General features: G+C 40.0%; 1 protein-coding gene across 3 annotated transcripts in view; it reads right to left on the minus strand.

The window, feature by feature from the left end:
• Nucleotides 1-6,342: 6,342 nt before the first annotated feature.
• Nucleotides 6,343-15,352, minus strand: part of FHDC1 (FH2 domain containing 1) — a 39,372-nt gene continuing 30,362 nt past the window's right edge. For all 3 annotated transcript variants that reach the window (XM_072121152.1, XM_072121171.1, XM_072121162.1), the window contains exons 10-12: nucleotides 11,924-12,041; nucleotides 11,630-11,794; nucleotides 6,343-11,381 (exon numbers count right to left, since the gene is read on the minus strand). In XM_072121152.1, coding sequence (XP_071977253.1) covers nucleotides 9,369-11,381; nucleotides 11,630-11,794; nucleotides 11,924-12,041 — 2,296 coding nt within the window. In that variant the 3' untranslated portion in view covers nucleotides 6,343-9,368. The remainder of the gene's footprint in view (nucleotides 11,382-11,629; nucleotides 11,795-11,923; nucleotides 12,042-15,352) is intronic.

Consider the following 15,352-nt stretch of genomic DNA (forward strand, 5'->3'; position numbering starts at 1 on the left):
CACATCCAGTATATACAACATGAACACACAGATATACAGCATATATACACACGCATCCAGTATATACAAAATATATACACGCATCCAGTATATACAGCATACACACAGATATACAGCAGATATACACACACATCCAGTATATACAACACATACGCAGATATACGACATATATACACACACATCCAGTATATACAGCATACATACACATGCATTTACATATGTACAATCATACTCACCCCAGCTGGATATCACTCGGTCAGGACATGGTGGCAGGTGAAGTGGACCGCATAGGAGAGGGTTGGACATTCAGCGCGCAGTTCGGGCCGGATGAGAGGCGCGTCGGCCGGGCCGCAGGTGAAGCGGGTGGGCTGGGGAGCGCAGGGCGGGCCAGGGAGCGCAGGGCTGGGCAGCAACATGTGAGGTGGGTAGGGCAGGGCGGGGCTGCTACGGTCCTTCAGCAGCAGTCAGGGGAGGTAAAGGGATGGGCCAGGAGTGGGATGCCGAATTATACTTTGCCCCCGGGCCCGTCCCACTACCTCTCTGCCCACCTCCTATGTGGCCTGCAACCAGCGGCGAACCTGGGCCCCGTAATACGGTGCCACATCGTCGTGGTGGGCCCCTTTGGAGCTCTGGGGCCCTGGCACTTGCCCGGGCCTGTCCATAGATCTCAGCATGAAGGAACATACAACACAGCAACTGCACAGCCAATCCCTTTTACTTTGTTCTCTTTTAACCAGGGGCTTTTTTGGCTAGACATGAAGTGGCTATGGACTAGTCAATCCCTGAGGGATTCTAAACTATCTTCATTGTTTTATAATTTTGAATACTATTTCTCATTGTTCAATGATTGACTTAAAGTAGTTTAGAAATGAACTTCTACCCCTTTCATAGACTTGTTGGCAGCTTAGATCACTGCTGATGTCTTTCCTACCTGACATTGTGTTAACATACGCTGGAATGCACCATTGCAAAACCAGTTCACCATAAGTGCTTTCACCCTTCTTGTAGTAGTCACAAATGTCCTGAAGATTCCCTAATACTTTTAGGGAACCACCATCTCCTAGGAAATGGACCCTACCAACCTCCAAATTAGGCTGTCTTCTGCTGCACCTCCTGCATACAGTAATGGATAAAATCCTGGGACGCTGGAAGGTCCTCTGGTAGTCTCATGGGCCAACACTGGTTATTGGTAATCTACGTGGATAACTATTTTGTATCACTTCCTACAAGTTTGCAAATTTAAAGTATCATTCTTATAAATGCAAAAAAGATGTCTTAGAGTCTTAGATTTCTTAGAGTCTCCAAATAATGCCCTCTCAATGTAATATGTCATGCCTCAGTAGAGGGAAGTGAAGGCACATCTCAATTAAAGGGGTTGGACACTTTTTAATAAATCTGTTCCATAAGACAGGTCTCTGCATGTATATGTACCTGAGTCTTTGCCTCCTCTCAGCTTCAATCTTTTCCCTGTTATCCACTGCTATCCCTGTATCTCCACACAACTTCCCGTTTCTGCCTCCTTCAGTCTGTCTGAAATGGCAGCCTCCAGTGTGTCTATTTTCTCTCCATCCATCTCAGTGACATACACAGGGAGAGGGAAGAGAGGAGAGCCGGATGAGTCATCCTCTGCTGCTGCAGTTCCCTCCTGTTTACCAGTGTAGGATCTTTGTTTACATGTCTATGCAGAGTGCACAGAGAGTCTACACACAGCAATGAAGGAAGCATCAGTGATGATGAATGAATTGGTGAGCATTCAGGGATTATCATCAAGGAAGTAAAAGCATATGGGCAATTTATGTTGAAGAATGGCCAATATCTTATTATATTGAAACATTTGTGGTGTCACTTCAGGACATATCTTATTTAATTTAATACCTATAATTATCATTGACACAAAAAGCAGCAAGTCATAATCGTGATGTATGGCTCCTTACATCATGCAGTTTCATGTGCATATAGAGGAGTAGCTATAGGACTGTGTGAGCAGATGATCAAGGCCCTGGTGCTTAAGTGTCAAGGGCTTTTTAGATCTATCACTCTGAAATATGTATATGTTCATTTACACAGTTGCAGAATAAAGATGTATTACTTTATTTGTGTCAGTTTATGATTTGTTGGTTCAGCTCACACGTCGTTTCTGAAATTTCAGAAATTGTTTCATTATACATTTCTGAAATAGTTTGGAAAAGTGTAAATATGTTACATAGTCAAATCCATGAGATTTATTTTTCATGGATTACTACCTTTTATTGTTACTAGTCTATACCATATTTACATACGGATTTGTCATATTATGCAGCATTCACAAGTGCTTATTTGTATTGTGAGTATTATTAAATATAAAAACTACCTGTGGTCTTGCCAGGTAAGTTTTCCAGTTATAGAACTTACAAGTGAATCTACCCAAGGAACCACAAAACAGAACTGGTAAGAGTGGTGAATATCCACTGCATTTTAGCCATCACAGCCTTAGAGCTCTTTGACATTAGCTGTGTGCTCAGCTTCCATTGCACAACTGTTGCATTTTGTCTCTGTTGTGTCTCAGTTTTTCTTCTGTTTTGTCTCAGAGTCCGCAAAAAAAAACCTGCAGGTTTAAATTACTTTCAAATGGTTAATCAGTATTTTTTGCAAACCCATAGACTATTGGCTTCCATGATCTGCATCCATGAAACAAATAGGACGGGTTTCATAATTTCAGTGAAAACACAAGCCAATGTGAAAACACCCATTGAAAACAATGGCTTTGAAAGGCATCCAAGAAAACCAATGCAATGCATCAATCATTCTCCTGTATCTTAAGGAATTTACATAAAGGATCTATTTTATCCTTCCCGGAATAGTGCTGGATATCCGCTTCTCTTACCTGTTTGCATGTGGTTTCAAGATGATCTGTGAAGCTGTGGGAGAATTGGGTGAAGTGGTGACAAGGCACTATCCTAAGTATGAAATGTAATAATGCTGTAAAAATGGTGAAATTCATAGGTTACAATATTTTTTTTTATCAGACGTACTCCTATATAACATCTAATAACGGATTGTGATTTTTATAATATATAGACAAATATGGATTTAGCAGGTCACTGGTTTGATAATATTAAGACCCCCCCAAATGCTAAATGGTCAACTGAAAAATTGGAATCCAATAAGAATGATCTATGGAGTGAATGACTAACACTTCAGAACAATAAATGGAGTCCAGCTCTCTCACCCACAAGGATGCAATGGGTATGTATTCAAACATTCAGGAATGGACAAAACAAATCCTTTGTCCAATAAAAATCTTGTTTGTTTATGAACCATTTAACGCGGTTCAGTACACCTGTAGTGCGTACGTTCACCAAGATTGTTCCTTTTCCAAACAGGGCTGGTGCTGACAGAATTCATTTGTTGCAGATGGAGATTCCAAGGCTTGACCTTACAGCCAGCAAATGAACTCACCAGTTTGTAGAATCACCAGCCTATTACTACCGTACCGTACAGTCAAGCAGTTGTTCCGGTGAACACGTGTACATGTCTTTGTGTTTTTCAGAAAACAGACAGGTTCTCTACAAGGTCATGATCCTATTTATATACTTTTGGATCAAATTCTATTTCCTTTAAGAAGGGGGGAGTATCAATCATGTTGACTGCTCAGTTCAAATATCCGGAGAACACTGGGAGGAGTAGGTAGCTATTTAGTGCATCAATTTCAGAGCACACCCTTAGCAGTCATGTTTGAACAGGTCTTCATATTGTCAGTTTTATTGAATGTAATTCAGCAACAGAACAGCTGCCTCTATTTTAATAAGGAACCTTGGCATTGGTGTCCAAATAACCTAAGGCTACAGTGAACAAAGCGAGGACAATGCTCACTCATAGAGGCAATATAATTCTTTATGGCATCCAGGTATTGCTAGAATATAGAAAGCTGCCTAATGATTTGAGTCTTTGTGTTACTTTGAACCCAGTTTTAAATCTTGAGAGTGATATTAAAAATGATAAGGATTTAAAATAATCTTGAAGGGAGCCACAAAGATTTATTTACATGTGCATCCAAACATGATAAGCGCTTATCATGTTTGGATGCACATGTAAGCGCTCATCATGTTTGGATGCACATGTAAATAAATCTTTTTGAATTTTGACCTCTGGTGCTGTGGCTCCCTCCTTCAAGATTGTTGACTCCTGGTTTCCGGCATCAGAAACTATGGCCGCGGGCACCACCACAAATTGATCCACACTCTAAGAAGGATTGCTGTCCTACCTCTCCATTGCAAGGATTTGAAATATCCATTAATTCTGCATATATCCTATTATACAGAGTTGTTTTAATTCTTACAAGGCCCCAAATCAGCAGAGGGGCTCAGGAGCTTCTTTGGCTCAACCCCATGTGGTGTGGCTTAGGAGTTCTTTTAGATTAGCTTTTTCTTTTTTTTCCCATTATATTTGCAAATATGTGCAAAAAAGCATTTATTCAACTAAAAGCATGTATTCTGGAACATCATAACTCTCCAAACTCTTTATTCCATCGTGAATTTCTTGTGACTATAAAATCATTGGCCTCAATTTCTCATGTCTAGCAATGACATTGTCATTAAGTGAGCTCCTCTTATCCATGCAACAGCTTGGTGCATCTTCCAGCTCCCTCCTCCAAATGCTGCTTTCAGCTTTTAGGAATTTATAGCACTAGTTTATCTGTCACATTAGATGGGTCCACTGTGGCTATGTATTTCTGTAGCAAAGAATAGATAAACAAGGAAATTCTTCATCAAAGAATCAAGCATGATAAACCAGGGACACATACTCAAAGATCCAAGCATCTTGACTGTGCTAATCTTCTTATATTTGTTACCTATGGCCTACACTTTAATTATGCTATGCTAATGAACCTGAGGGATACCCTGGCCCTCTGCGATGTGGAGTTACAGACTATATTGTCATTGTGTCTGTAAAGCCAGATCACTCAGGGACTAGGCTAGCCACTCATTAGCATAAGTTCATTTTAGAAGGAAGGAGGACATGGATAACAAATATAAGAAGAGTAGCTCAGTAACATTGGATCTATGAGAAAGAGATTTTAATAGTAGATTTCCTTTGACCCGTGGGGCGAATGTGGTAAAAAGAATTTTAAACCAAGACCAAATAGCTCCTTTTTGCTCACCCAGCTTCTTAGAAGGATAGTTAAAAAAAAGCAAACAAAAAGGTCAAATACCACACATTATACATTTATACTGCAAAAACCAAACCCTTACTGCCATCGATGATCCATCAATACTCTGGTATGCCTGTTATGAACACTGTAAGATAACCAAGTAATATAGGGAGTAGAGGTTATATTTGTTGAATGAGTCATTCTTCACAGAAACTTTCAGTCACATAGGAGAATAAAGTTCCGTTGGCACAATCCACATATGCAATAAACAAAAGGTCTACAATTTATTTTCCTGTCAGAATATCTGTGTAAGGAGTGTACGATAAGGATTGATTCAGGATGAACTTCCAGCTGCATGAGTAATTCAAACAGTTCATTGCAAGTGAAAGTCCGGACAGATCAATTGGAAAAGCATGCACACAACCTCATTTCTACTGTGTGAAGAGCGAATATCTCCCCTGGTGCTATAGCAATCACAAATCAGTGAATAGAGAAGAGACATGCTTTACTTAGGCCTGGGAACACACTTGATGAGAGCGGCCTATGATGTAACCCTTTAAGGAGGTAAGGTTTAATGAGTTCCCTTGCCATACTCTTATAAACGAGGACAATCAACACATTTCATTCTTCCCGCTGGACTGGGAAAATCTCTTCATTAAAGGTATCACATCTCTAACAAATCTTCCACAGAAACTTTATTTCATCAGGTTAGGATTCAGTTCCATCATGTTTCTGATGGGGCAAATAATGCAGCCATTACACAACATTGCAGGAGATTTATCAGAAGTGTCTGAGAAATTCTAGTCGCCCATGGCAACCAATCAGAGCTCAGCTTTCGTTTTCCCACCGCCGTTTATAATATGAAAGCTGAACTCTGATTGGTTTCCATGGGTAACTAGAACAGTTTTACCTCAGACACTTCTGATATATCTCCCTAATATTTAAGACATTTTTTAATATAAAAAGCCCTCAAAAAGGGGACAACCGGAAAGCTTGGGGTAGCAATTACTTGCAATACATTCTGTGCAGTGCAGAAATTCTTGTTTGTACTGTGTATATGTTACAAATTAGACCCATCCTGTATATTTAAGGACTATAAATAAGTACGGTACATAGATGTAACAGCGTTAAACACTATAATGCTTATTGTCAGCCATAATGGAATATTCTACTAAAAATCAAAAAACACAACACAAATTTTATTTTCAGTGGAGAAATTTATTAGCAAACTATTTTGAAATATGTAAAGATCCTTTAAATATATATTGGCTATGTACATTGTACCTTCTAGTATACAAATTTACATTATTAAACATAAATAAATCTTCTGCATCAGAAAATGGTAGTAAATGTACAAACAATAGAGAAAGCAAATAGAGCCTACCATGGATACCTGTTCCTGAACATCGGCTTTTATTTCCAATACCTGAATAAGAGAAAAACCTCTGACCTGTATATTCTAGCACAATACTACAAGGGGTTGCCTATTATATAAAACTCTTATTATTTTCTCTGTTATTCGCTTTATGCTGCACTGAAGATACCTTTTATACATCATGATCTTATGCACAAAGACAAAGTACACTTTCATAAAAATATTCAAGTTATTCACTTTGGCAAATGTATTACTGTAAAATGCTGTATTAGCAGATATAAATGAGTATATATTCAACTATATATCTGAGGTCCATGCATAATATACAGGACTCCATATCAACCTAGCAATAGTTGTATACATGTAGTGGTGGTGTTACTACTCTATCATCCTATATACCATCAATAGTGTACCACGATTATGTATTTTAGTCCTAGTCGAACCCTTTACCTGTAATATCCTGAAAAAGCTCATTCTTATTTAACAAATAAGGAGAATCGTTCAGCACTGAGGCACCAGGTAGAAGAGTGGCACTTGGGTATCCTGTCTCAGTTTTGTAACTTGGTGCATGATGACTTGGCTTTACAGTTTAGGATTGAATTCCTCGATTTGATCTTAAGTTTAGGGGAAACAAAAATGCTGTGTTTAGGTTAAAGAAAAAGAAAGTCAGGCCATAAAGCGTCTGGTTTCTGCTGTGGTATTAAGCCACGATTATGGCAAAGTAATGGTTAAATTCAACAACCCCCCAATAATTAACAAGCTGCAGATTTAATAACTAAGAGCAGAACTCCACTTCAACCTTTTAAAGCATAATCCCATTCACCGTCACTGCTACTTGGGTCACCTGGAGACAATTTCTACTATGGGTAACCTGCAGCCAACCTGCCCGGTTTTTTCCTACTCTTCAAGAACAATTCCACCTACTGGTAATAGCAAGAGAATAAAACTACAATGTGGCATGCCCACCAATGCTCCAAATGTTCAGAAACTGCACATCATAAGAACTGTACAGTGTAATCCACACTCATTTATGCAGCTTACTCACAAGTCCTTAATGTGCCTCCACCACCTATCCATAGTAAAGGCATAGGGGAAAAGCTAATTGAACATATGGATTTTCGTTACCCAGTTTTACCAAGTCTTTCTCTATTAATATTTCTGTTCTACCACAGCTGCCTCCACTTAGGACTACCTGAGGGAAGAGATTTTAAGGCACAGATGCAACCCCTCCTACTATCCTGAAGAACAGATCATTTATTATCATAAGTCCACAGCCATTTTGGGTAAAACCATGCACACTGACTCTATGTTCCTCCATATTTTTGGGCGGAGGGTTGCTTTAGATGCAGGTCTTCTCAGCACATTTTGAAACTAAAGTGTAAATTAAGTCTAAAATATCCAGAATGACCCCAGCAGCAGATTTCGAGGGAAAAGAAGGGTCCGATATGCTTGATGTTAATATGACTTTCTTTGTATGCACCCTGAAATGGTCGCAATTCCAGGTTCAGAAATTATGACTATTTACCCCTGCATGCAAAATCCACGACCAAATGGGAGAAAGAGAATTCAGCCATGAGGTTACAGTGTAAATCATAACCCTAGCTATCAACTATTGAATTTGTGACATGGTGATGCAACCTTTTTTGCTCTTTTTCTATCAAAGTGTATTTAAAGATTATATAAAAAGAAAAGATTTATGAAAGTAGTGTTGCTGTGGTCCGAATAAGGTCTACTTCCTGGGCAGGCTATAGCGCAATTTTACACAAGGTGTAGAACTGCCCGGCATTGCAGTCGCCTCTCCACCACATGATAAATGATAAAGTATAAGGTCTTCGCTTGTGATTTTTAAGCATTCCTAATACTGTTTCATATTAGAGGGTGAACAATTTCCTAATGCCATCACCACCTCATTTATAGCATAAAGACAGTAGTTCATGATGGTAGAAGGATCCACCTAGGTGCAAAGCATAAACTATAACAGTTTGTCAAGAAACCAATCTCTGGCGTCCTAGACGTTTTTAGAGGTACATTTTCAGGATTGAATTCTCCTTATATTTGTAAAGTAGTGAGATATGCAAAATGGGCAAGAGAAGATTATCAGAAAACAATTACTGCTCATAATATAAACGTCCAACATTGACCAATAGATAGCGGAACAGCAATATCATAACCTATCATATCAGAGCTTACATGATAGGAAGAAGCCTAGCAGCAGGATTTATAGTTGAACACAAAGGCAAGAATCACACGGAATGGATGAAGTGCTGTCAACAAATAGTCCAACTATAAATATAGAGATGTGACACCATTCATATGCGTTATAAATACATGGCACTTCTGTGTTCAGCAAAGTCCATAGCTCTGAATGTAACTGCCCTATTGTACTGTCCTCCTTACTCTGGATGTGCCAGTCATTGCTATAAAATTCAGTCATTTAGGAGACTCCACCCAGCAGAGTCCCCTTCATCAAGCCAATGGCAGCATGATCAAGTACTCCTATAGCTGGAAGCAGCCAACCAGAAAAATCAATGATTAGCTTGTACCTTGGAAAGTGGTGAAAAATGCTAAATCTACTTGTTCCTTGATGTTTGAGGAAGTGATGCAGCAGATACAGATTTTCAGACATGTGCTCTTTCAGCCCAGCTCAAAGATTATTACAATACAAATTCCTTCATGAGGCTGCATAATGCACAATGGTAGTTAGTAATTCCAAAAGTCACCAAAGTCTATAGAAAACATATAAAATCTGCATTGCTAATCAGCATTGCTTGTCAGAGAAGAGTTTTTTTGTAAAACTCTTCCTTTATTAGATTCACCCAAAAAGGGTTTGTCGAATTAAATGGAGACTCTTTAAATAAACACCTACTTCAGTAAAGGCTTTAGTATTTTCCCAAGTGTCGCTTTGCCTGTATCTTTAAGTTTCAAAGAAGATCTTTCAACTATACCCCTTTCTTTTTGGGCAGTCTCTGGTTTGCCGTTGGAAATAGCTTCTGCCACCCTCCCATTTGTCCTCATGCTATTGGTCCTCATGAAAGGACTAGCACTACCATTTTCTTTGGAGGTAGAATCTTTACTTACTGATTCAGGCTTTGCTTTAGACTGACGTAAAGAAGTTGATCTAGTTATTGTTGCAGGTTTTATTGGTGAAGGAGAAGGAGCAGGTGCTTCTATCTTTGCACGGCGAGATGATGACGCTACAGTGTTTCTGGCAAAACTGGGAGTAGAAGACAACGTTCTGGTGGTATTGGTTGGAGGAGTCTTGACTACTTCTGCAGTAGGTGGGTTTGGTTTTTGAGTTGTCCGACAGATCTTGGTTTCATCAAGCTTTGGCTTACTAATATTTCTAACAGGTTTTGCTGCTGGTTTTTTGACAGAACTTTTCCGCTGAATCTGATCCCTCTGAAAACGTGAACTATTAGAATTAAAACTTGCTCCTCTTTGGAACTTGGGTTCCTCAATAGTGATACTAGACCTGGGAGAAGACCTTTGAATATTATCAGTTTTTGTCCGAAGGGAATGACGCTGTATTGGTCTCACGTCGTCTGTTTTTGCCTCATCTCGAAGCGAACTCCTGAGTTCAGTACGTTTGATACTTCCGGGTCTGTTGGATTTAGAAATGGGCACAACTTTCCTCATGGTGACATGCTCAGAGTCATTCAACATACGAACAGGCTTTGTGGTGACATTGTTACTTGAGCTAGTCACAGTCGGCTTAGTGTAGCCTGGGTTTCTATCTTTCAGAGAACTCGGTTTCTTGGGATCCTTAGGGTCTTTACCTTTTGCGGCAATCTCCTTTGAAATACTGCTCTTCCTAGAACCACATTCTGACTTCTCAGAATGATCAGAAACCGACGAGTTTGATTTTACACCACAATTTGAATGATCAATCTGTACATTTTTATCCTCTTTGTCACAGGTATCTTGGCTCTCAGAACAGTCTAGTGTTAAAGAATTATCAGTAGCATCTTCAACGTAAAAGTGAGGCCTGGGATCTTTCTTATCAGAGATACATGAGCTTTCTGAAATAGGAGTGCCAGCACTGTTTAAATGAGCTTCAGTTGTATATGTTGTATCATCTGAGCTACTTGATGAAATAAAAGCTTTTTCTTTGGTACTTTTATTTAATGGTACTGTATTGTCATCTACACAGTTAAAGGAATCCAAATTCAACTTTTCATGTGTTTCCAAGTCTGTGATATACACATAATCAGAATGATCTTTTACAGATCCTTGGAGATCAAATTTTTGCAACTTTTTGACCAACTCTCGTTCCTCTACAGTGACTGTTAGAGGGCTTAATGGTCCCTTTTTGTGATGGCTTTCTGCTTTATTCTGTTGATTATTATTTCTGTCTATTTTATCCTGTTTGTAATGCAAGTTAGAAATGGCAGTGTGGTCCGGTACCTCATCTTCCAAGCTTATAAGTACCGTAGGCAACGTATGTGGACTTTGAATGGTTTCATTCCTGTTCAAGTCTATAATGTTAATGTCCATGTCATTTTCTCCCTTGTTTTCCATCCATGCAACTGTGGGTCTTGGCTGGTGAGAGTGTGATCGAGGCAAACTGTTAAATTTGTTGCTTTGTTCATCTTTTGGCGCTTCCAAGTACATCTGCAGTTCTCGATCTGCTGTAACTCCTAAGGATAGACGAGACCGCCTCGCGCTCGAGCTCCTGCTTAATGGGCTTTGCGGTCTCTGCTGTAAAAATGGCAGCACATCCTCCAGTCCTTTTTTAGTTAATAACTCCACATCACTTTCACTGCTACTTCTTCCAAAACCTGCATTTTCTCCAAAAATCCAAGTGCGCCGTTTTAGATCCATTTCCTTTTGTCGTTTCTGCTGCCGTAGATCTTGAATTTCTCTCTCTTTATTCTCCTAGAATAATAAAAAGCAGAAGAGACATTTCTGGTTTAGACTATATATACATGTATAAAGCTCATAAAGTCCACTACCTTACATAACAGGGTTTTCATAAAATATGGGTAAGAATCTAATGAAGTTAGATGTTCTATTAAGTACTAAAAAAAAAAAAAAAATGTGTGGACTTACTATTTATAAGGTTTGACTATTATTTTAATGTTCGCACATAATTATTAAGTCCCTTTTTATGGATAAGGTCTCACCTTTACAGCCTTATTAAACTTGTCGCAAAAATCCCGAAATATTTGGAAACATTCATCAAGTTTCATGGTTTCTCGGTCTTCACAGAAGAAGTCAATCAGAGTATTCCCTCCCTTTTGTAATTCCATTTTTTGCTTCTCCAGCTCTTTTAACTCTTTTACAGCATTCTGAAATACAAATCGATAGACGTACACCATTGGGCACATATACAACACAAGTCAGTTTCATATACATCATACCACAATAGTGAAACTTTATTTAGGCGCTCTATTCTACATGTTTCTACACCTATGTACCTGTAGGAATGGTTCCATTTGCTGCACCAACTCTGTATCCTTCTTGATCTGGTCTTTGAGGGATTTTGTTTTTGTTAATAGTGCATGAAACTCTGCATCTATATTTTCTGTAGACAGCCTGCAATGTAGAGAAACACAAATTACCTAACATGTTAGGAGCCTATTTCGAGGCATCTTTCTGTAATGTTTGAACAGTTCACCAAACACCTCAATGTCAAACACAGCCATGCCTGGTTGTCAAATTCACAAAGAGGATAAATTGGGTGGAAGCAAGTTATCTCACAGAGAAAGAGGGTTTGTTACCGGATTAACAATGAATCATTTCTCACAGACTATACCACTGCTGTAATGTCCCAGGGTCACTCACCCTAGTGGCATGGTTAGTAACGTCATACATGGCTGAGTGATCAAAGGTAGAAATGGCTGTATTTAGTGAAGACTTATTACCCAGATAAAAAAAAATCTTTACTATATTGGCATACAATAATAGTTAAAATATAGAATAATGCTAAGGACATCCACACTGATGCTGAGGGCTTTGATAACTTAAAGGCAATAATTTTATAAACCTGCCTCATTTAAAGGAGTAGTCTGGAGGATAAAAACCATAGCTGCTTCCTTCCAAAAACAATGCCACGTCTGACCATGGTTTATGCCGGAGCTTATAAATGGAGCTTAGCTGCAATATCATACACTCACTGGCCACTTTATTAGGTACACCATGCTAGTAACGGGTTGGACCCCCTTTTGCCTTCAGAACTGCCTCAATTCTTTGTGGCATAGATTCAACAAGGTGCTGGAAGCATTCCTCAGAGATTTTGATCCATATTGACATGATGGCATCACACAGTTGCCGCAGATTTGTCGGCTGCACATCCATGATGCGAATCTCCCGTTCCACCACATCCCAAAGATGCTCTATTGGATTGAGATCTGGTGACTGTGGAGGCCATTTGAGTACAGTGAACTCATTGTCATGTTCAAGAAACCAGTCTGAGATGATTCCAGCTTTATGACATGGTGCATTATCCTGCTGAAAGTAGCCATCAGATGTTGGCTACATTGTGGTCATAAAGGGATGGACATGGTCAGCAACAATACACAGGTAGGCTGTGGCGTTGCAACGATGCTCGATTGGTACTAAGGGGCCCAAAGAGTGCCAAGAAAATATTCCCCACACCATGACACCACCAGCACCAGCCTGAACCGTTGATACAAGGCAGGATGGATCCATGCTTTCATGTTGTTGACGCCAAATTATGACCCTACCATCCGAATGTCCAAGCAGAAACCGAGACAGGCAACGTTTTTTCAATCTTCTACTGTCCAATTTCGATGAGCTTGTGCAAATTGTAGCCTCAGTTTCCTGTTCTTAGCTGAAAGGAGTGGCACCCGGTGTGGTTTCCTGCTGCTGTAGCCCATCTGCCTCAAAGTTCGACGTACTGTGCGTTCAGAGATGCTCTTCTGCCTACCTTGGTTGTAACGGGTGGCGATTTGAGTCACTGTTTGTGAACCAGTCTGCCCATTCCCCTCTGACCTCTGGCATCAACAAGGCATTTCCGCCCACAGAACTGCCGCTCACTGGATGTTTTTTCTTTTTCGGACCATTCTCTGTAAACCCTAGAGATGGTTGTGCGTGAAAATCCCAGTAGATCAGCAGTTTCTGAAATACTCAGACCAACCCTTCTGGCACCAAAAACCATGCCACGTTCAAAGGCACTCAAATCACCTTTCTTCCCCATACTGATGCTCGGTTTGACCATGTCTACATGCCTAAATGCACTGAGTTGCCGCCATGTGATTTGCTGATTAGAAATTAAGTGGCCGGTGAGTGTACACTACCTATGGTCAGAAGTGGAGCTGTTTTTTGGGAGGGCTGAAAGCAACCATGTTTTTCAACTTCCAGATAACCCCTTTAAAATACAATGCAGGTTGCCAGCAGCTTGTTATAGACTAACAGCAGCTATAAACATCTGCTCAAATATCAATTTAGGAGTTGAGCAGGTGGTGCTACATGGTGACTGACCGCATATTGTGTATGCATACGGTGAAGGCTGTTCATAATGAGCAATAATAAAGACATTTCCTCCAAAGCTCTATATTTATTTATCTACTCAGCAGCTCCTGCTCTATAACATGCTGCTGCAGCACTTGTAGCACTTAGGACCTTAAAGGACACCTGTCATCAGGTCTCTGCCACTAGTCCTGTCACCACTACCTGTTGGAGCAGATCACAAGAATCCCATCCCAGCCTTTATCTAGTCATTTCATACATTATTCATTGTAAAATTATCTATTTTTTATCATGTAAATGAGGCTGGTCACATGGTCAGAGGCAGTGATGTCACCCCTGTTACCCCTCCCCTCTCCTCCCCCTGCTCATGTCTGTGTGTAATGTATAGTAAAGCATGGCTAGTGTGTGTGTGCAGCATCTGCTGACATGCTGCATCCTCCTAATATACAGGTGAGAGACACAGCTGTAACATGGCTGCAGCCTGGAGCTGCTGTATCTCTCCTATACACACACAGGCTGCAGGGGGCGTGGCCACCAGCACCAGGAAGCACATCATTATACAGCCTCACATCATTATACAGGCTGTCAGTCATGCACTGGGGGTGTGGCTGTGCCTCCCACTCATGAATAGAGTGGACAGCTTGAATATGCTAATGCTTCATTGGACATTTCACAGGTCATTTGCATACAGCTTTAGGACCTCATTGCTTAGGTTTACAGGCATGTAGAGGGACAATGAAGGGACAGAGGCAATGCTCTCTAATGGCAGTTTATGAAAATATATTTAGTTTAGGGGGGTTATTTTGCATGACGGGTTCTCTTTAAGGTATCTGTCTGAGAAGCCAATTTTACATAGTTATTTTAATTGGGGGACAATAATACCCTCTGCCCTATTTTTGCTCTGTGTAAGCTTATAGTGAATATTAGTTATTATATAAACTTTCTATATTAGGTTGGAAGGCAACACAAAAGAAATAGGTGGGCACTAACCAAACACTCAAAAAAAATCTCATCAATGAATCTATGAAAATACAAATAGTTGATGAATTACTAGTCCAGAATATGAACTATCCAACCCATGATAGAGGAACGCAGAGCGCAAAATTACAATACCTGTCTAATACATATATGAATATCATCAAATGAATAAGCAAGTGAACACCAAAACCTTAATCAGTGCGAATGATAAACTTAATCTCCCCACAAACAAAACCTTCCATAATCCATTGAGAGCACAGGAGCTACACAGCAGATGAGGAGAAGAAAGGCGACTGATGCTTTTCATCATGGCAGTTTACATGGTGCTGCTTTTCTGAAGACTTTGGTTTGCTTGGGGCTGGAGTACAAGCTGAGCTTTTGTGCATGAATCAGCCTTTTGACCCGGCTTTCTCTGTCATAGTAACAAGTGAAAGGAG

Source organism: Engystomops pustulosus, chromosome 1, assembly GCF_040894005.1.
Source record: "Engystomops pustulosus chromosome 1, aEngPut4.maternal, whole genome shotgun sequence".
NCBI classification, from domain to species: domain Eukaryota; kingdom Metazoa; phylum Chordata; class Amphibia; order Anura; family Leptodactylidae; genus Engystomops; species Engystomops pustulosus.